Source organism: Neopelma chrysocephalum, unplaced genomic scaffold, assembly GCF_003984885.1.
Source record: "Neopelma chrysocephalum unplaced genomic scaffold, ASM398488v2 Primary Assembly neopelma1_119, whole genome shotgun sequence".
Lineage (NCBI taxonomy): Eukaryota > Metazoa > Chordata > Aves > Passeriformes > Pipridae > Neopelma > Neopelma chrysocephalum.
The window spans coordinates 1,329,110-1,350,434 of record NW_020897781.1 but is presented as its reverse complement, the minus strand read 5'-3'; the positions used below and the strand labels follow the sequence as shown (position 1 = coordinate 1,350,434).

At 57.1% G+C, this 21,325-nt stretch overlaps 1 protein-coding gene across 1 annotated transcript; it reads left to right on the top strand.

Annotated features, from left to right (window-relative positions):
• Window positions 1–11,742: 11,742 nt before the first annotated feature.
• On the top strand, window positions 11,743–20,993 carry SAMD10 (sterile alpha motif domain containing 10). The gene is given in 6 exon segments (XM_027697352.1): window positions 11,743–11,780; window positions 11,782–11,888; window positions 14,209–14,402; window positions 17,799–17,967; window positions 19,301–19,441; window positions 19,704–20,993. Coding segments are annotated over 6 exon segments (714 nt in total). The 3' UTR covers window positions 19,769–20,993.
• The last annotated feature ends 332 nt before the right edge of the window (window positions 20,994–21,325 follow it).

Sequence of the window (21,325 nt, the reverse complement as noted above, 5' to 3'; positions counted from 1 at the left end):
GGAAGCGGCTGCGGGAGCAGGCGGGGCCGCCCGCGAGGGCAGAGCGGCACTTCCGCTCCCGCCGAGAAGCAGCGCGCCCCCTGGCGCCCCGGTGGTCTCGAGCCTTGGTGAGGATGGTAGCAATGATGGGAATGTTGCGGGATGGGAATGATGGGGATGGTGGAGATGGGTATGATAAGGATGGGGATATTGGGAATGATGAGAGTGATGAGAATGATGGGGATCGGAATGATGGGGATGGTGAAGACGGGGATGATAAGGATGGCGATGATGGGAAAGGTGGACATTAGGATGGTGTGGATGGGAATGGTGTGTATGAAGGTGATTAAGGCAATGGGAATGATGGGGCTGAGGGTGGGGATGTTGAAGCTGTGCTATCATGGAATTTGTGAGCTTTGCTTCCCCCCTCCCTCTGCTTCCCTCCTGCTAACAATTCCCAAGAAAAATTATCTCTGGGCGCAGGAGTAGGTTTTCTGCTCATTCCTTCATCAGCCTGGAGTCTCTCACTCTCATCTTTGCTGTGTGGTGACAGCAGGGATGGCAGTGCCAAGGGACCGAGATGTCCCAAGGGGACAGGGAGCATGGGTCCAGCCCCTTGGGGTGCATGGATTGACCACCTCTGCTCATCCATCTTCCCAAGGGACCTGAGCCTGTTCCAGGAGCTCCTGCCTCGGCTTCCCAAGCCGGAGCACTGGGCAGGTTTCTCCTGCCCACCCACAGCTAATACCAGGATTAATTATCTGCCACCTGGAAAGTCTCCAGGTGACCCTGAAACCATGCCCATGACAGAGAGCCAGAAGCTCCTTGTCCCTCGGGAGAGGCTCAGGGTCACAGACCACAGGGGCGAGGGTAGCAAGAGGGGTGCGAACGGGCTTTTTTGGGAACTGTCCCACAGCCCCCTCCCAGCACAGCCCTGCCTCCCACTGCCAGTTCCTGCCAGGTCTCAGAGCAGAAACCAGCTGCGGGGAAGATAAATAGCCCCATTTTGCATGCTAATGGCATCCCAGCCCCCAGCCGCTTCCCATCAATCTATTTTTGGGTTTTGCTGGAGAGAAAAAAAAAAAATAAAATCCCTTTTGCCAAACTGTTGGGGTTGCAGAGGGAGAGGGAGGCTGCAGCAACCCAGCTTTCCTGGCTGGGCACCCTGGAGTGAGGGCAGAGCCCATGGGAACATCCTCAGCACCAGGGAGGGGTGTGGGGCCCCCAGACCCCACAGCCTGTCCCAGCAAGCCCATCCTCCTCTTGATATCCAGAGCTGCACCCCTGCTCCAGCACATCCTGTGCCATGGAACACCAGAGGGTCTTCCCTGTGGGCTGGATGGGGGAAATTTGGGGGGTTTTCGGGGCAAATTGGGCCCCCTCATCCTTCTAGAGGATGGAGGACAAACGGGAGCCCACCAGGGACCTCCCTGACCCATGGAAGGATGGGGAGAGCAGGGAAGTGCCCAATTTCCTGGAAGCAGGAATTTCACTTTTGGGGCTGTCTCCTGCAGGACAGAGCTGAGGTGAGGGTTTGGCAGCAGGGTGACCCCAGCATGGCCCTGGTGTTAGGGCTGTAAATCTTCTCTTTACACAGCAACATCCAGCCTTCCCAGATGCAGGAAGGTTTCCTCTCTCCCACAGGTGACCAGCATTCCCAGTACACGCACACTCCAACCAAGGAGAAAACTCAGAATAACTTATACGTTGAGGAAAATCAAATAAATGAGTTTTAATCATCTCTGGGCATGGACCCGGTGTTTGGTATGGTGAGTGCAGAGGACAGCATTGGCTGCACATCCCACTGAGCCTCTGCACTGGAGGCACTGGGAGCTCTGGGTTGATCTTCCCACTGTGTTGCAGCGTGGCAGGGATTTGTGGTTCAGGATCTGGCCCTTGAGCATCCTCACCAGCCCAGCTCTGCTCTTTGGGCACCCCATGGGTTTCTCCTGGGGTTTCCCTTTGCTACCCAAGCCCTGGCATGGGGCTGCTGCAGGAACATGGGCAAAAGCACAGTGAGGTTCTTAATCAGCAATTATTCTGATTAATGCTACTGTGGGGTGGTGGGGAGGGAACTGAGGTTGGGAGAATGCCCTGAGCTCCTCCTGGGATCATCAGGATCAGGAGGTGGCCATTCCCTGTGGTGCCCTGGTGGGAAGGAGTGGGGTGTCAGCAGTGTGCCTGCTGCCAGCATTGGCATTGCTCTGAACTCCCAAAACACCTTAAAATGGCACAGAAAGCAGGGAGGAGATACTTTTTCCCCTCTGCAACAAAATCAGAGGGGGTGAAGGGGTAACAGCACCTGTTAATAGTGCAAATATGCTGCACCAACTTCAGGGAGCTGCTGCCGGGTCTGCATGTCAGCACAGCACTTCTTAGCACCCTCAACAGCATTTTTGGGATGGGGAATAAAACTCCAGAGGGATGGGACTACCGATAGCAGGTCGGTCCTGTCACCTGGATGCAGAGTCATCCCGCTTCTGGCTTGGGACTTTCCAAGCTCGGTTTCCGTCTGACTCTCTAAGAACAGCGAGGTGGGAGGGGATGCTGGGCACGTCGGCACGGCCACGGGGGTAATCGCTCACAAAGGCTTGAAAGTGAAAAATAATCACTTGGATGGAGCGCAAGGACGAGCTCACCGAGGCGGATCCTGCCGGGGACTGGCAGCTCAGGATCCAGCCCGAAGCCCAGCCAGGAGCTGCCCAGCCCGTGGCTGTGGAGGGGTCACCGCGGCCCCGCGCTCGCACAAAGCCCCCTCTGTGTCCTCGGGGAAAGTGGAGGCGGCAGCAGCTTCTCCCGGGACGACGGGAAAACAAACCCCCCCAGGGCTCTCCCGAGGCTGGGAATTCGTGCTTTTAAATATCACATGGCGCAGCAAGAATGCACCCGCAGGGCAGGATCAGCGGCGGGGCTCATCCCATGCACTGTTTCTCAGTGCCTGCCTATTGGGATAGGAGGAGGGAAAATGGCTTTAAGCTAAAAGAAGGGAGATTTAGATCAAATATAAGGAGGAGTTTTTTACTGTGAGGGTGGTAAAACAGCATCACGGGTTACCCGGGGAGATGGGGGCTGCCCCATCCTTTTAAGTGTTCAGGGTCAGGCTGGATGGGACTTCGAGCAACCTGATCTAGTGGAAGATGTCTCTGCTCATAACAGGGGGGTTGGAATGGGATGGAATAGACTTTAGAAGTCCCTTATAGCCCAATCTATGCCATGATTCTGTGAATATTCCTGTTGCAAATCTCCTACCTGCAAGCCCTGAGCAGAAACCCAGCCCCTGCCTGTGTGCCAGTGCCATGCACGGGGGCAGGACATCCCAGAGGTACCAGGAGTACCTGGAGCAGTGTGAGCTCCTCCACTGAGCCCTGGGAGGTTAAAGATCCCAAATTCAGCCACCACAGCCCCGGTCACACTTGCACCCCCAGCCAGCATGGTGCTTGATGGGGGGTGCTGCTACTGCTTTGCACTCCCAAATGGGATGATTACTTGGATTTCAGACATGGAAGTGTGAGAGAAGACTAAAACAGCGGCTTGTTTTCAATCCCTACCGTCTCGGCTCCTAAATTAACACTTTTGGAGTCTGTTCTCACTTGATTATCACCCGATGCCGTGAAATCCTCTGAAGACAGGATGTCCTACTTAACGAATCAACTCCGTATTAGGTAAATATATATCCTGAAATTTTAATTAGTCCCATGCTACGATACAGAGGCACCCTGAGGACCCATCTGCAGCGTCTGCTCCCCTCCACACCCCAAGACAAGCTCCAGTGCGAGGCAGGAGCTGCATCAGAGCCGGCGGCAGCAGGTGCTGAGCTCCCACAGCAGCTGGGAGGGAGCAAGGTGCCTCTGAGCGTCTCCCCCCAAAGCTATCTAAAGTCTCAGAGACAATTAGCAGAGGCTCCTAAAGAGCTTCACCACTGAGCTCACACCCTTGGCAATTGAGAGAGCAGAGCTGGCACCAGCCAGAGGTTTGCTGGGAAGAATGTGGAAGAGAGCTCAAGGGCACGGGTGTCTTGCCAGTGGCATGCTAATGATGCTGCCCAAAAAGAATTCCTTAAAATTGTCTTTTCACCCAGGAACATCCAAAGTCTAGAGCTCTGGGAGAAGGACCAACGTCTCCCAGAGCAGCCAGTGACTTGGACTGCTGGATGAGGCAGGTGTGGAGCTTCCCCATGCCCAGGGCAGCATGTCCATGGTCCTGTCCTCCAGCCTGCTGGTCTGGGTCCATCTCCAATGATGAACTGTTGGCAAAGCTGTCTGAACCCCTGCTGCCTCTGGTCTCCATGGCCCTGGAGCAAAGGGCTCAGGTTTGGGGGATTTTCGATCATTTCTGCCATCCAAGGCACTGCAAGCTCCAAACATGGGCAGGATGAAGAGTGAAAGTGAGGGCAAAGGCAAAGGTGAAGATAAAGGTGAAGGTGAAAGTGAAGCTGATAATGAAGGTGAAGGTGATGGCCTGCTAAATATCCCTCAAAACACCAGGGCTCCCAGTTGTTTCCCAATTGTGTTACTTCCCATCTCTGCTCTCACTGTTTGCTCTGTGCTCCCTGTGTCACTTTGGACCCTCTCATTCCCTAGACCCAGCTTCTTATGAGAGGTGAGATATTGCAACCACCTGATCTCCACAGCACCAGGGTGACAACCCCTGGGGGGACACGAGCTAACCCAGGACGAGCATTCCCTACATCCTGAGAGATGCAACCAAAGGCAGGAGCAGAACACAGACCACTGGGATGCCCGGGCGGTTTGAACCCTGGCACTCCCAAACTTCTGAATCCCTGATTTTGCATCCTGCCTGAATGAGCAACCAGCTCCCAGATCCCAGAGCAGCGTGCAGTGGCAATCAGAGCACAGCAAATCAATTCACGCCGGGCTGTACCTTGCAATGTAAATAATAAATCGGATTCGGTAGCAATTGAATGCAGCCCCGAGCCCTGAAATCAGGCTTGGGGAAAATAAGAACTTGAGGCTGCTGAGATGCAGCAGGGCGGTGGTATGGTCATTAGCTGTGAAATGCTGGAAAACTCTGCTTGGATAATGGTTTTCATTTGTGCCTGTTCTGGGCATGGAATAACAACCACAGCGCTGGGGTGCTGGCGATGTCCGGCCTGGGGGGAACCCTGGTGAGGATGGCAGGATCCAACCTGCTTGAGCTTCAGTTCCCTGATGGAGAGCAGATGTAGCTGGATGAAATTATTTTGGCCCCCCAAAAAATTGCAACACATGCAAAAATAAAAACCCCAAATTAATGGGAATTTCATCAGGTTTCGGTTGGGAGAGAAAATGCCAGAGAGCAGCATTCCACTGCCCCGAGCCCTGCGGAGATGCAGCTGGACACGAGGCACAGGGTGCAGAGCCACAGCAGGACCAGCAAAACCTCCCCACCTCATCAAATGCCCATGAACACCTGCTTAATATACAAATGTTTATTTTTTTTCCTGCCAAAAAGAATTAAAACACTGTTTTTATATCTTCTAGCCTTGCTGGGAATTGATTAGGAACCTGGGAGAGGTGGATCCTAATCACGGGCGTCCCGCCGTGTCCTTGAGGACAGTGCCATTGCGTGTGTGTCATCTCATTGGATTAAGCTGCAAATTCACAATTTCATTTTAGGAAACAATATTAAAGAGAAAAAAACAACCCTCTGTGCTGAGAGAAAGGAGGTGATCAGGCTACGCTCTCAAATAATTACAGGCTGCCTTGAAAATAACCGTGACGTGCCAAAATCCAATTAGAAATATATCTATATAAGCCTCCAAATGGATGAGCTTCCGTCGTTTCAACCCCCCCTCTGTGTCCCAGGGAGCAGCAAACAGGGAGCAATACTTTGGATGTCCTCTGCCAGTAAATCATCATCCTTGGGAAGGTGCAGATGAGTGGTAGGAGGGTCACCTGTCCGGCCAGGGACCAGAGGAGAGCACGGGGACCCCCTGGGCTCTGTAAGCCAGAGCTCTGATGTGACCTGCAGCACCCTCCACCCTGCAGCACTGAGGTTTGGTGCTTTATTATCAACAAGAAAATAAATTCCTTTCAGGGAGAGATTTTCAGAACACTAAGTATTTCCATGCCTGGTTGAGATAAGTGCCATCCATCACCCCACACCAGGCAGGAGGCTTCAGCACGAAGCTGTTTTCTATTCTATCTCCCTGCAAGTGCCTTAACAAACCCATTTTAACCTCTTTGCACAAAAAATTTGGGGGTAGGGGGCATTTGGGAAAACCCCTCTGTGGTGTTTGGCTTGGGATTGTCAGTTCCCAACCCATGGGGCTGCAAGGAGGGGGGCAGTCCCCAACACCCACCTGCATTCACAGCCCCCAGGCCCGTGGGTGGGTGCTATGGGGGGCTCTGTGGAGGTGACATCCCTACAAGACAGGATGTCCCGAGGCCACCTGCCCGGCCGCCGATGGATGCGAGATTCCGGTTCCTCCCCCTTGCTGGGTGCTCCCTTTTCCTGCTGACGAGCGGTTTTCATTAGCGAGCAGACAAGCAAAGCACCAGAGAAATTAGCCACTTTTCTCCTTGGACAAATAACTTCCGTCTGAAGGCTTTTCATCTCCTCCCTCTCATCCTCGCGGGGCGCGGCGGGAGGAAAGCTGATGTTTAATTACTTCCTTTATTCTCTGAAAAACGAACGTGCTGAATCATCCCAGCCTCGCACCCTCTCCGGAGGCTGGCAGTGGGGAGGGATGGGACCCACGGGGACACTGATGCTCTCCCAAATCCATACACATTTAGAGGGGCAGCCTGTTGGTCCAGGGCTCGCTGGTGCCTCTGTCCCCAGCTTGTCTCCTTCAAACCCATCAATGCGTTGAGAAAACGAACCCCTGGCCTGTGCTTTCAATTTCCCAAGCTATGGTCTGGGTTTAGGGCTTTCCCTCCCTGCTAACTAACTCCTGTTTAACTGTGGAAACTCCTCATACTTTAAAAGACCCAAAGTCAGACCAAATCCCAAGACAGAGTTGCTGGGGCTGGTTAAGAGATGTTCCACCATGGGAGAGGTTGAGTGTTAACCCAGGAGTGATGCTGGAAGCTGTAAAGCCGAGGATAGCTGGAGCACGGAGCAGGCATGGGGATGTGTGGGATCACACCATCTCCCCAACCCTCCTCATGCATCCAGAGGCTCAAGGTTTTTCTCAAAATCCTTTGGAATTTCAGAGGGATGAGCAGCCTGAGCTTTCCCAGGCACCTTTGGGATGCTGGGCTGGCACTGGACCCATTTGCAGATGAGGAGGAAGTAAATTCTTTCCTCTGGACACATGAAACCTTTCTTGGAGAAGTGCAATTGCTACCAGAAAAATCAGTGAAAGCAAAGGCTGGGAACAGCACAGCACTTATTTTTAATAACAGCTTGGCGTAATCTGCACACATTTTTCAAGCGACACCAGCCTTTTCCTGCCAAGGCCCCTCTTTAACCATATTTCTCTTGGAAAATTTCTGCCATGGCTCAAAAGCTCCATGTGTAGACAGAGACTGAGGGAGAAATGGGAATTTCAGAGGGATAGAGCATACGTTCTTTCCTTATCTGCCTGCAACAAGCAGTACTGCCCTGCCTGCTCTCTTGCAGCAGGAGGAGGAGGACTGCCAATTCCCCCAGGGATTCTTGAGGGGGTATTTTAGTAGTAGACTCTTTGCAGGCTGCACAGAGGGTTTGTGGCCTGGTGTCCCCACTACACAAATGGTTTGTGACTCGATGTCCCCACTCTGTGAGTGGCAGCACAGTTGGCTCGCTGAACGTGGCAGCCCTGGCTGGCTCCCGGTGTGGAGCTGAGCCAGCATGGAGCCTGGTCCAGAGCAGCTCCTGATTGAGCATCCAAAATTTTGGAAAGCTCCTATTGATTCAGGGAGCTGAATTTAATTCTGGCAAGCGCTTCCCACACACACAGCTGCACAGCCCAGATCCAAGAAGGGCTGTGAACAACCACATGAGGCCATGTGCAAGGTCACTGCCACCCTCTGCACCCTCAGAGCCCTGGCCCACGGCAGCTCATCATCACACAACGTGCTTAACCCTCATCTCAAAACAAGGGTAAGGCTGCTGCCCTGTGCTGCAGTGGGTCTGTGACAGGGAACCCCTTGCAAAGGTGAAGTATCACAGCACAGGCATCTTCTTGTCCTTGTCCTGGGCACCCAGTAGTGTCCATGTCCCACCCAGGGTGGGATAACTGCAGGGTGCACAGCCAGACCCCGGCCCCTTGATGGCTGCAAGAGCTGGCAGTGATGGCCCCTGGCTGGGAGTCATGTGTGACAGTTAAAGGCAGGCGCCTCCAAAAATACCTGTGGGGTTGTCACCCTGGGGAAGTGATGGGTTCTGGCAATGCTGTTCTGCTCCTTGCTGGAATACCGAGCGCCAGGGAGGCTCGGTGGGTGCCCACTCATGCTAAGACCACCCACCAGAGCCCACGCTGCGTACACGGGGATGAGCACCCTCCCCTGCCTGCCCTGCTGGCACCCATCCGGGGAGCTGAGGGTCGGGAGGAGAAGAGAAATTCGGGAGAGAGGGAACAACCAGGTGTTTTCCACTCTGTGCCCACCGCAAACATGACCAAAAACCTGTGCACGGTGCCCGCTGCATCCTGGCGTCCCCAAGGACCTGTTCCCTAGCTGGAGAGAGAGAGGGAGGGAGTGATGTGCGCAGCCCCAAGCAGGGGTCGGGGGATGCTCGGGGGTGCTCGGGGGGGGCGGCAGCGCGGGGCCGGCGGCGGGCGGAGCCCCCGGGGGTGGCGGATCGCGGCACCGCCCCCGGCGCGGACACCGGGGCGGGGCGGGCGGGAGCGCCCGGTGCCGGCGGCGGCGCGGGGGGCGCGGGGCTCCGTCCCCGCCCGAGCGCGGCCCCGCTGCCGGAGGATGAGCTGCGGCCGGCCCAAGGACATGGAAGGTACCGGGCGCGGGAAGGTGGGGGGTGGGCTCAGGTGCGCGGTGGGACGAGCTTCCCCCAGCCCCGAACGCGGCGGGCACGGAGCTGAAGAGCTGCCCGCTCCATCCGGGGGGCTGCCCGCCCTCCATCCCCTGATGCTGCCCTCTCCATCCCGGGGGGTTGCTCTTCGTCCCTGCCCCGGCGCTGCCCCCTCCGTGCCGCGGGTCTGCCCACTCTCACCCCCCCCAGTGCTGCCCTCTCCATCCCGGGGCTCAGTCAGTCCCTCCACATCCCCCTTGGCTGCCCTCAGCATTCCGGAGAGGGTCTGGACCAGTGCCCTACCCCCCGTATTGTGGGGTAACAGCAAAATGGGCTGGGAAATTTGGCTAGAGAGAAGGGATGCAGGTGTGAGGGCAGGGCAGGTGGGCCCGGGGTAGCTGGAGCTGGATAGGACCCCTGGGAAGAGTGTGTCAGGGTGGAAGGGAGCTCACTGCAGGCAGGAGTGTCCATGCCTGTGCATTCCCACACCTGCCTCCTGCCAGGAGAACCTGCCCAGAGCCAACCCGAGGTCCTGCCTACTGCCCACACTCTCCTGGGTGCCCAACCCTACAGAGATCTGCTGTCCTGGGGTGCTCAGGGACCTCCTGGCAGTACCCATTCAGGGCTCAGGAGCACAGACACCCCCAAAGACATGCACAGTCACCCCAGACACCCTGCCCACTCCCCCAGTGTGTGCCCGGGGCACCCATCGTGCTGCACTGGGAGGACGGAAAGGACATCTGCCTTTTGTTCCCTTCCTCCTCCATCCTCAGGAGGCACCAGCATTGAACAGCCACCAACCTGAGCTCTGTTCCTGCACCAGTCTCCCATCTCACCACCTCTCACCTTCAGAGGGAAGCACTGGGTTGATGCTCTTCACAGCCAGGGCCTGAGCCAAATACACCTCAGGGGAACCTGAGATGGGAGGGAGTCTCAGTCCTCTCTGAATCTGGTTTCATAGTCTTCGAGGTCAGCAGGTCTTAGGGAATGGCTCAGGGCAGGATCTGGTCCATAAGGACATCCTGTAGGCACGGCTTCAAAGATGGGATGTGTTTGGGGGTTCCAGAGAGTGTCACTGGGATGATCATCCCTGGGGACTCTGCCAGTGCAAGCAGCAGCTCTGCCCTGCACCAGGGTGAAGCCACGTGGAAGGGATGGAGAGCACAAGGGCAATGGCAATGGCAGTGCCAGCCGGGCTCATGGCTCAGGCAGATGCCTCTAAAAGCGAGATGAGTCCTTCACAAAGCTGCCCCGGGAGCAGAGTGGATTCCCCTTCCTAGGAGTTTTCGGGGATTTCTGGTCCCATTCACCCCTCACCTGCCTGGAGGAACACAAGAGTGAACGACCAGCTCCCTGAATCCTCCTCCTGGCAAACACGGTGTGACGACCTGCCCTTAAGGTTTGACACACACGGGGAACCAGGAAAACCAGTGAAGGGATTTCATTCCTTATGAAGCTTGTTTCAAGTTTCTCCCATTAATCCTGGGAAGCCTGTCTGACCCCAGGAAGCCTGGCTGCCCCCACCACAGCTGCCTGCAGACATGTCCCCAGCTGGAGGGCAGGTCTCTGGGACACCCACACGTGTGATGGTATCAAAGACACTGGGATGTTCCCGCCGAGAAGCGGTGGCAGAGGAGGGAGCAGGATTCAGTCAGTCTTTGCCTGTCCAGGCACCGAACTCCGCTCGCTGTGCCCCTGCCTGCCCCTCCTGCAGCCTGGCTGGCTGCTGCCGTGTCCCCCGGGCAGGTCCTGGTCACCTGCGAGCAGGAAGCATCCGTGAAAGTCTCCAGGAGATGCTTTTGTCGGTGCATGCTGCCACATCCTGCCCCGAGGTGTCTCCATCCCCAGGAGGTTTCCCTTCCCTCTCCCCAGCAGCGGCTGCTGCTGCTCTGAGCCGCTCCAGCGCTCACGTTTCACTAGCCATAAAAGTGTCTGGAGAGGGAACGGGAGCGGGAGCGGCCCGGCGAGGGGAGGGAGCGGCGTCTGTCCCTGCCACTGCTGCTGACCCTGTCCCACCGCTGCTGGTCCCCTTGTGGTGACCCGGACCTGGTCTCCCCCCCATCCTGCCCTGAGAGGCTGGAGAGATGCCCAAAATGGATCAAAGAGCCATGGAAACGAGCCAGCAGTGATTCCCTGGCGGCAAACAGGCAGCGGGGTGTCCATGACAGGGGGCTGGCAAACGTGGTGCAGGGACCATGGACCAGCTCGCGGGGACTTGGAACAGTGGGGTCACAGTGGCTGTTTGGGAATCAGAGCTGAGCACTCCCTTCCCCACTCTGGCTTGGACCTATCCAGGCTGGAGACTCCTGCAGCTCCATTTCAGGGTTCAGCACAGCCTTTGCTCTCTGACCCACACTGCCTCTGCGGGCACCCCCTTCTGCCCGGACCCCAACATGGCCATAACCATGATGGCTTTGGCTGGGAGCAGGTGCAGCCCACACTGAGCCCTTCAGCCCCTTCCTGGGAAGGCTGCTCTTCACCTTAGTCCCTCTTTTCTTTTCCTCCTGCATCCCGAATGCCCCAAGCCACCGGTGACCCCAGTGCTGCCATACTCATGCTACGGCTCCGCTCAGCCCCAGGGCACTTTGATGCCCGATGGGTCAAGTGTCTCTCGCAGCAGCCCCTCAGGCTTCCTGTCCATCCCAGTGCCAGCTGGCCCTGCCGCGGGATTAGGCGGGAGCATGCGAGGAAAGCACCGAACATCTCTCCGGATCAAACGCCCACGGGGCAGTGGGGAGGGGGCATAATTCACCCCCCCTCCATGCGAAACCGGCTCGGGGCTGCCCGGAGCTGGGATGAGCCGGCAGCCAGCGCTCAGTGGCAGTGGGAGGGAGGCGATCGGGGGAGTCAGTCAGGTGTGGACGAGGTATGAAGGGAGGCAGGGATGGAGCCGCACTCGTGACAGCGGTGCCGAGCGCTCACGCGCATCCCTCCTCCCGCCGAGATGCAGCAGGGCCGGCCATCCCTCTGCTGCGTCTCCACCATCCGCAGCTCACAGGGACCACCCGAGCCAGGTGAGGGGTCTCCAGGGAGCGGCCGGGGGGTGCAGGGCATGGCTGGGGAGCGGCAGGGCCAGCGAGTCTGGTGGGAGATGTTGCATGTACATCCCTGGCTGGCGGGCACAGCCTCCGGCTTGGCAGAGGAGCAGAGGGGATGGCGGGTGGCTGAGTGCTCTTGGGGATGCTGTGGTTACTCCCTGTGCAGGGCATGGGAAGAAGAGGAAAGCCCATGTTGGATGTCACCCCGCATGTCCCCATGAAGAGCCAGCCCAGGGCTGCCCTGCTGCAGGGCTCCTCTGTCCCCATCCTTCCCTTGCTCCAAAACACTCCCTGTTCAGCACCACCTTACCCTCACCCATGTCAAATGCTGCCAGGCGATGGGAAAGTTGGGACCCGAGGGCTGGGCTGGGGGAGATGAGGCTGTGGAGGAGCTGCCAGAGGAGCTGCCAGAGCCTCTGGGCTCCAGGGCAGCCACTGCCTGCCCCGATGGGGAGCTCTGCCAGCAATGCTCCCAGCCCTGCCTTTCTTCTTGGCTTGTTGTTCCCTTTGTCTTTCACCCCTCTTTCCCATCTGCTCCCACTCCTCCTCTCTCACCTCCAGCTCTGTTTGCTGGAGGAGCGGAGATGCCCATGTCCTGATGCTGGAGGCAGATGCTCCATAGATCCCTATGGATATGGGTCCTGCTGATGGCCAGAGCCCCCTTTCCTCTGCTCCCTGCAGTGAGTCCTGGGGAAGCCCCGGCACAGCCAAAAGAAGCTCTGGCACCAGCCCCTCCAGACCGGCTGTGTCCATATCTGCCGCAACAGCCGGTGGGATGGACGGTTTCCAGCTTGGGGGTATCCCAGAGTGGCTGTGTCAGGTCTGAGTTCTCAGGATGCTGGGGACAGGACAGCCAGTGGCATGGAGAGCATCAGGCACCCTTGGCTGAAGGGAGCACAGCCTGGTGTAGACCTCGCCCACCAGGTTCAGGATGTCTGGGGCTTTCGAAGCCATCAGAGACATCCCCATGCCTTGAGACAGACACAGAAACCACCCCTACCAGTCCTGCCTCTGCTCCCCACTGAGCCTCTCCGTGGATCTTGCTCCAGCATGGTTTCCATGCAATCGCTTCCCCTGCCACAGGACAGGTTCCCTGCCTCAGTTTCCCCATAGCAACACTTGTCACTGAGTGTGTTTGAGAAGCAACATTGTGTGATATGATCTGGGTATCCTGGAACACATGGACCAACTCTTTTTTCTCTATTTTGACTTCTTTCGGCCAGTTGTTCTCCTTTTGCATGAAGGTGTGCTCGAGCTGTCCTTTTGAAATCTCTTCCCTCTTAAAACCCACTAATTAGAAAAATGAGCTGCATCAGGGTTTCTCCAGCCTTTTTGTTCTTCCAGGGTGGGTTATCCCAAAGGTGGATCTCCTTCAGGTGCTGCTCTGCTCTCGGAGATGGTTTGTGACTTGCCCAGCTCCCTGTGGTGGGAGCAGGTGAGCTGGGGGATGCTCTGGTCTTTGCTTCTGCGGATCAGAGCTGCTTATGTCAAGCCGTCTGGCTTTTATCCGGAGCAGACAGAGCGTGAGCCCCTAATACCCACTTACCCCTCCTCCCACAGCAGCCAGATCCCCTCACCCCCCTCCAAAGGAAAGCTTTGCATCCTCATTGCAACTCCAATCCCCCCAGCTTGTTAAAACACAAGGAGCTGGACTTCGAGGATCCTTGTGGGTCCCTTCCAAACCAGGATATTCTATGAATAAGGAACAAAAAGTACTTGTGTGTAAATGGCTCTTTGTGGTCATCACTGATGGGCTGGCACATTTGACCATCCCTGGAGTGCCCAGTAGCCATCCCCAAGCACCCATGCTCAGTGCTGGGAGGACCAGCCTGCCTCCCCTTTCCCATCGGGCTGCCCAGGGTGGGTTTCACTGCTCCCCTTCCCTCAGTGGTGGCAGTTTGCACTCAGCCTGGTCCACGGAAAGTGGCTCCCTCCCAGTTCCTGTCCCAGCAGAGTGGCAGCGACGAGCAGGAGGTTCTAACCACGTGTTGGGATCAGCTGCAGGCCCCATGTCTGCTCGGCTGGCGGGTGTCAAAACAAGCGTTGCTTGTGAGGGGTTTGTGTGGGCAAACATCTTGTCGGGTGCCTGCTGGATCCTGGTGCCAGCTGGCGGGTTCCTGGGCTGGTGGGTTTTCTCCCTGGCAATGGGAAAGGAAGGCAGGAATGGGGGGATTTTGGAGGAGGAGACCACAGCCTGAGTTTAGCAGGTCCTGCGGGGCGGAAGAGGCATTTTTGGGTGCCCAAGCGTGGGGTGGACGGTCACCGTGGCCACCTCTCACCCCCCTTCCCTCCGCAGCCGCTGCCGCCGCCACCGCCCACTTCAGCTTCTGCCGCAGCCTCCTGGAGCACACGGTGTCGGCCGAAAACCTCAGCTACCGCCTGCAGCGGAACCCGGGCAGCAGCCTCACCTGGCACGACGGTCGGAGCCAGCGCCCCGACGGCGGCCGCACCGTCAAACTCCTGCGCCAGCCGGGCACCGAGGGCTCGCAGGTACCGCCAGGATCCCACCCCGGGCGTGCCAAGGGCAACTCAGCTCCTCGCGTCCGCCGGCCCAGCGACTGCCCGCAGGAGCATCTCCTCTTTCCTCGGGCCTTCAGGTCCCACTTTGCTGAAAGCCCTTGTGATTATCAGGCATTTGATTATAGTAATATATATAAACATAATAATTTAAGTATGGTCATCAGGCTGAGGGCTGTGCTGGGGTGAGCTCTGTGTGTCACCTCCCCTCTGTGTGTCACCTCCCCTCTGTGTGTCACCTCCCCCCCCCAGCTGTAGCTGGGACTTAATTTTGCAGTAAATGTGCCAGAACCAAATTCTTTATAATGCCTTAAAATGCCTGAGCATTTGTGTATGTCTCCTAGCCATGTTTGGGACATTGTCCTCCTAAAATTTGGAACTTTATTGTATTAAGGAGGCTGTGAGCCAAAGGTTTCCATCCATTCACTGCTGCACAGCCACGAGAAGGAGCATCTTCCCTGCATGTGGCTCCTGGTGCTTCCAGCCCCCCCATAACACCCTGGGAGTGGTGTTTAGAGGCAGCACACCCAGCCAGTGACTGCTAAAAAGAAAATGGGGAAAATCCAACTGCCCGGCTTCCAGCCCCCAGCATGAAAATGCTTTTTCATTGCATGGGCCCAGCTGGTTTGGGATCAGAGGGGAGCAGGGACCCTGCAATGGATACAATGTCCCATGTGCTGCTGGCACTGTCCCCATCACCTCCAGATGCCCAGGTGGCTCCTGCAGGGGGACACTTCAGCTGCTCTCCAGCTGCCAGCTGTGCTCATCGTGGCTCTCCCTCCTCCACCTCTGTGTGCCGACCAGACGGATTTAGGGAGAGAAAGGTTTTCAATTTGCTGTAAGCAAGGAAACATGCCCGAGCGAAAGGAGGTGATGCAAGTTGCTCCTTGGAGATCTCAGGAATGGCTTCCAACCCCCCCGGCTTCCTCAGCCACCTCCTGCCTCCCCGCCAGAGCAGCCTCCCAGCCCTCCTGCCTGCTCTCCTACACACCGGTGCTCGATATTCATGGCTGAGAGTTTATCAGAGAGACAGCGCAGCTCAGCCGCCTGGAAAACGAACTCATGATCCTTTACACCTTCCCTGCCCCTCTGGGGAGTGCAGGACTCCCTTGGGGACCCTCCATGGGGAGGGGAGGATGAGCCCCAAGCAGGCAGCGCAGGATTTAGGGATGCCGGGATGGTCCCCGGCGCAGGGCTGTGTCTGATGAGCGAAGCGCGTGCAGCCGTGTGCGTGCCCAGGGAAATTGCCGGTTGTTTGTCACTTCTTCCCCCATGCCTCAGAGGGTTAGTTGGATAATAGCTGTGGGAAGCTCGCAGTAAGCTCCCGGGAAGCTGGTTGTTATTCCCCCCCCAGCCCCTCCGCTTCTCATCATTACTCGTTAGTGAATCCAGAGCGAATCGCCTCCTCCTCCTCCTCCCCACGGCACGCTCTCCGGCGCGCTCAGCCGAGTGTGAAGGAGCCGCGCAGCCGGCGCGGGCTGGGGCTGCTCCCGCAGGCAGGCGACTCCCGAGATGCGTCTGGGAGAGCCGGGCAGCTGCCGGGGTCTCCCCCCAAGGTGAGGGTTTGGTTAGGAAACCGAATCGTGTGCACTGTCTATCGCATTTTTCCATCTGCTTTGGAGATGGTCTCCTTGGTTATTAATGTACAGCCTCCCAACTTTGCCTTCTTCCCTCTTGCTTGAATGTTCCCAGCGAGCTCTGCTTGAGGAAAAGCACCTTTCCAAGCCCAAACGCATCCCTGGGCACAAGCAGCAGCCCGATCAGGCTGGCCGGGCTCCTCAGTGGGAGCAATGCCTGGCACGGGGCAGGGAACACATCCCAGACCCTCCACTGCCCTCCACTGCCCTCCACTGCCTCCTCTCCGGCATCTCTCAGGAACGTGTCATTAGTTTCAGTAACCGCGGGACGTCTGTAGTCCCTGTTACACTAATTATCCCTGCTCCTCTATTAGACATGCTTAATTAGCCAGTGTTCTCACGCAGAGGTCGATGTTGGCATACGCTCTGTCAACCTTTCCCGTGCCGGTGTGTCCCTGCATCAACTGCTGCTCCTGCCCTGCCCCTGCCATGTCCTGGGCATGAGTGAGGCCTCATAATCCAGTCCCCTCGTGCTGTGGGCAGCAGGGACCCCTTTTCCACACCCACGTGCCCATGATCCAGCCCAGGACAGTCCCTGCAGTTGGGCACAAGGAGATGCTTTGGAGCAGCAATGTTTGCTGGTGCTGCTCCAGGATGAAGTCTCAGCATCACCAGCAGCAGAGAGCTCACCAATCTTTCCTGGGTGCTAGATTCCTGCATCCTCCAGACCCATTTCCCAAACAACCTTGAGGATTCCCTGGGAGAAGCAGGCTTGTTTCCCTGTGCAGTTACAGCTCAAGATGATTGGGTTGCTCCGTACAAGACAAATCCAGGCTGCAATGACCTCACGAGGCCGGAGTAGCTGTGATGTGGGAGACGAAACGGAGCTACTGTGTGGCTCAGAGTGAGACTGAGTGCTCAGAGTGAGACTGGCCACTGCAGCAGGCAGCTGGAGGAAGGGAGGGAAGGTGGGATTTAGGGATGCTGTCGGACAAGCCTTGTCTCCCTGTGGGTATCACTCGTTACTGTGCACGGCAGAGCTCTGCGGGAGGTGGAGAGTGGCCATGCTGGGGTGCTGAGGACTGTGGCCCTGCTTTATCCCGGGTGTCTCCGGGCAGGGCAGCACCTCAAGAATGGCCTGTGGGGTTCAGAAGAGGCTTTAGACACCTGAGAGGCTGCAGGACCTCATTGTGGCTGGTCAGCTCAAGACTGGAGGGGGTTGAGATGGAAAGAAAGGGAGAGTCCCTCCTGTTCCAGGGCACCAGCTGGCTGCTGGCTGCTTTCCTGGGGATTTCTGGTGGGCATGAATTGGCACCGGTACCAACATCTGCTGGGGATGGCTTTGCACCAGTTCCTGCTGTGCCCCAGGACCTCACTGGCTCCATCCCCACTGAGAGCAGCCAGCAAGCGCCTTTCTCTGCCTGGGGACCCCCCCAGGACATCTCCTGAGCCTGTACAATGCTCTGTTGGGCTGGGAGATGTGTAGGGGAGCTGGACTGGGTCTCTTGTCTGCAGCAGGAGGGCTGGGGAATTTCAGGTGAGGGGTCTATATAGGGTAGGACCCCCAACTCAACCTCCCATCCTCCCTCCCATCACCTCCCTCACTGGTTCCTCTGACACTGCAATGTCAGGGTGATCCCAGAGACTCCAGAGGGTGCAGAGCTGAAGTCTGCCAGCATCACCACAATCCTACGCAGCCAACCAGCCTCTCCCTCATCCCCATGGACTGACCTCCGTTTTCCTCCTCGCAGTGTTGAATCCCACTAACCCCCTTCCCTCGCACTCCCCTCAGGGCCGTGGCTGTGACCACTATGGCATCTACCACACCAGCCCCACGCTGGGCAGCCTGGTCAAGCCGGTGGTGCTCTGGACCCAGCAGGATGTGTGCAAATGGCTGAAGAAACACTGCCCACACAACTATCTCATCTACGTGGAGGCTTTCTCCCACCACGCCATCACAGGTACGGTGTGCCCTCCACTTCTAAGCTGGACTAATTGCCATTAGAACGTGCTCCTGGGAAAAGGCTGTTTGGAGGTTCATGGTTCAGAAGATGGATATACTGCCCATTTCTCCCCACGAGATGCAGCCAGCTTGAGAGCAGGGGATACAGGGACACTGATCCAGGCTGAGCAGGAGGCATCTGCCTCTGGCATGAGCTCCAGGATGGGCTGGAAGTTGTTTAAAAGGAGGATGAATTGATTTATAAGATGGACAAGTCTCCTCGCCTACATTAATATAATAATATTTTTATAGTTTTTTAAATACTGAAAATTTTTGCAGAAGAGGAAAAGCTCTGCAGAGTCCAAGTTGCAGATGTCTTTGTCCAGGTCTGAAACCAACTCCCAACCAAGTCCTTGGAGGTGACCCACTTCTCGGACCTGCTCCCTCTTCTTTGCTCCCTGGGGACAGTGGCTTTGACCTCTGTGTTAGAGGGCAGAGCTCTGCCAGGTCCAGGGGACAGCGGCAGGGAGGGGAGCACCGGAGCTGCCCGGGAGGGATGCACAGCCCTAATGCAAGAGCTCAGCCAGCCCTTGCCCGGGTAACAAAGGCAGCATTAGTGAGTGTACGCTGGGAAGCAAGGACAAAAGCTGGTTTTAAATCCCTTGTCTAATAGCCCCCAGACTGGAGGAGAGTGGCTCGGCGGGACTGGAGTGCTAATGCGTTGTGATGGGCACCCCCATTCCCCCGGGATGGCCAGCCCATGTGGGGACCCTGTGCTCGAAAAACATCTCCTCGTGTGGGAGGTGGAGCGGAGAAATGGAAAGCTGCTGCCTGCGGGGGTGGGTTACACGACTGCGGTGGCGGTACCTGTCAGAGGCTGGGGGCATGGAGCTGTCCCCCAGCGCTCTCTGAAAGTGAGGCCACAAATCACAGCCCTGCAGAATGGTTTGAGTTGAAAGGGACCTTAAAACTCATTTCATTCCAACCCCCTGCCACGGGCAGGGACACCTTCCACTAGACCAGGTTGCTCCAAGCCCTGTCCAACCTGGCCTTGAACACTTCCAGGGATGGGGCAGCCACAGCTGGTCTGGGCAACCTGTGTCAGTGCCTCACCACACTCACAGTAAAGAATTTCTTACCAATATCCCATCTATCCCTGCCCTCTGTCAGTGCAAAGCCATTCTCCCTTGTTGTCTCTCCATGCCCTTCCCCATCCCTGTGAGCCCAGGCAGTGAAAGAGCACTTGAGGATTTCTTTCATCCCTGCCTGCTGACGGGCTCCCCTTTGCGTGGCCTTTTCCTGGGGTCCCCTACAGAGCCGCTGGCGGGCACCAAGTGGTTCCGTGTTTGCAGGGCGGGCGCTGCTGCGGCTGAACGGGGAGAAGCTGCAGCGCATGGGGATCGCGCTGGAGGCGCAGCGGCAGGAGGTCCTGCAGCAGGTCCTGCAGCTCCAGGTGCGCGAGGAGGTCCGGAACCTGCAGCTGCTCAGCCAAGGTAGGGCGGGCGGGGGGCCAGGTGAGGGGAGGCTCCAGGGCTGGACTGTGGTGAGAAGGGATGAGTCGTGGTGCGCAGGGCCAGGCTGCCGCACACAGCCCAAAATCCGTCAGTGCCGCTTTGCATGGAAGGGACGAGGTTCTCCGGGGCTGGCAGTGGGTGAGCTGGGATGTGCCACCCTGCAGGCTGTTTATTCCTTCCTCTCCCACCTTGTTCCAGCTTCTTTTGGAAATGTCTCCTAGCTGATCCGTCTGTTTGGCAGATTGCACCAACACTGTGAACCGAGCTCCGCTGGGATGGGCTGTGCACCGCAGATACGAGACCTGAGCCACACGCTTGGAATACAAAGAGACAGCTTCCCAGACACTCTGGGGCTCCTCTCCTGCTTCTTCCTTCTTTTTCTTTTAAAGGAATACATTCCTCTGCAGGGATGGATTGTTTCTTCCAGCAGACATGGCTCTTGGCTGGAGGAAAATTAGCAAAGCAGCTGCTGGGACAGATGATGAACTTTCACCCACCTGAGCCTGATGGTTCACAGGGAAAGAGATGGAAAAAAGGAGATGGCAACAGGCATGGCTCAGTGCTGTGGAGAAAGGGAACATGGTGATTCCTGGGACAGCTCAGAGCCATGTGCAGGACACTGAAGCATTATGCACGTGGGCAATATCCCAGCACTCGGCAACTTGTATCTGTGCCTCGGAGCTTATTTAGGGAGCTTTAGTTTTCTCATCAGACTGGGCTGTCTTCCAGCGTCCGAGGAGGTGACGTTATCAGCAGCAAATAAGATGATCCAACCAGCCAAAAAAATTCAAAGCAGGGCCAAGACCCCAGCACCCAGCTCCACTTGGTGAGTTAAAAATGGAGCTGAGTCATCGGAGCTGGAAAATCTGGAAGTAAAGGCAGGATGGATGCACTGGGAGGGTGCTGTGGCCTGGAGGGAGCTGTGCCAGGAGCTCGTCCTTCATCCATTGGCAGAGGGGGGAGCCCGTGCAGGTGCCAGTGGGAGCAGACGTGGATGCTGCTGGGTGGTGCTGGGCACTGCCCCGGGTGAGGATGGGGGATTACTGGGTGCCAAGTTCCCCCCAGGCCCGATGCCCAGCCCTGCTCCTCTCCGTGCTCCCACCAGCTCTGAAGAGCTCTGCTCCACCAGGCATTGGCAGGTGCTCATCCTGACCTCCTGCCCAGGGGCTGGCGATGGTGCCACCAAACCCAGACGCCTTCCTGATGACCTTCACCATCAATAAGGTGAAGGTGTTTGCTGTTACACTCCTCCACCCACTAAACTGCCCTGTCCAGAGCCACAGGCTGCTCATGGGGACAGATAAGGAACACCGATGTGTAAAATAGGATTTGGGGGTGGGGTGGATGCTGTCACCTCCCCACGGCCCTCTTCCAGTGATGAGGGCAGGGCTGTGGATCATGGGGGTCCAGAAAGAGCAGCACCCTAAAGTCCCTGGGGCACTGGGATGTGGAGGCAGGTCACAGTGCCCCCCGGCTGGGCACCCACCCACCTGCTCCTCTGCTGGTAATAAATTAGAGACTGTTATTTTAACTCACTGGTTTTCCAACTCTTCCCACATCTGAACTTGCGCCACGAGTTTGGTCCTTCCAGTCCTTTGTGGGTATGCTCAGGAAATGTCTACAGCCCTAAATCCCCTGGGACAAGCACCTCCATGTGGGACAGGGGTCCTGATGACAGTCCTGTGGGAACGAGCCTCAGCCTGGGGGTTTGCCAGCATTTGTTTCCTCCGCAGCTCCACAGAACCACTGAGAAGTAAGAAGCTTCTCATCTTTGCTGGCATGTGGCTAAATGGGGACAGTGGGGGGATTTGGGGTCATAGGTTCTGCTACGAGGGAGGGATATGGTGGGGCAGTGCAGGATGC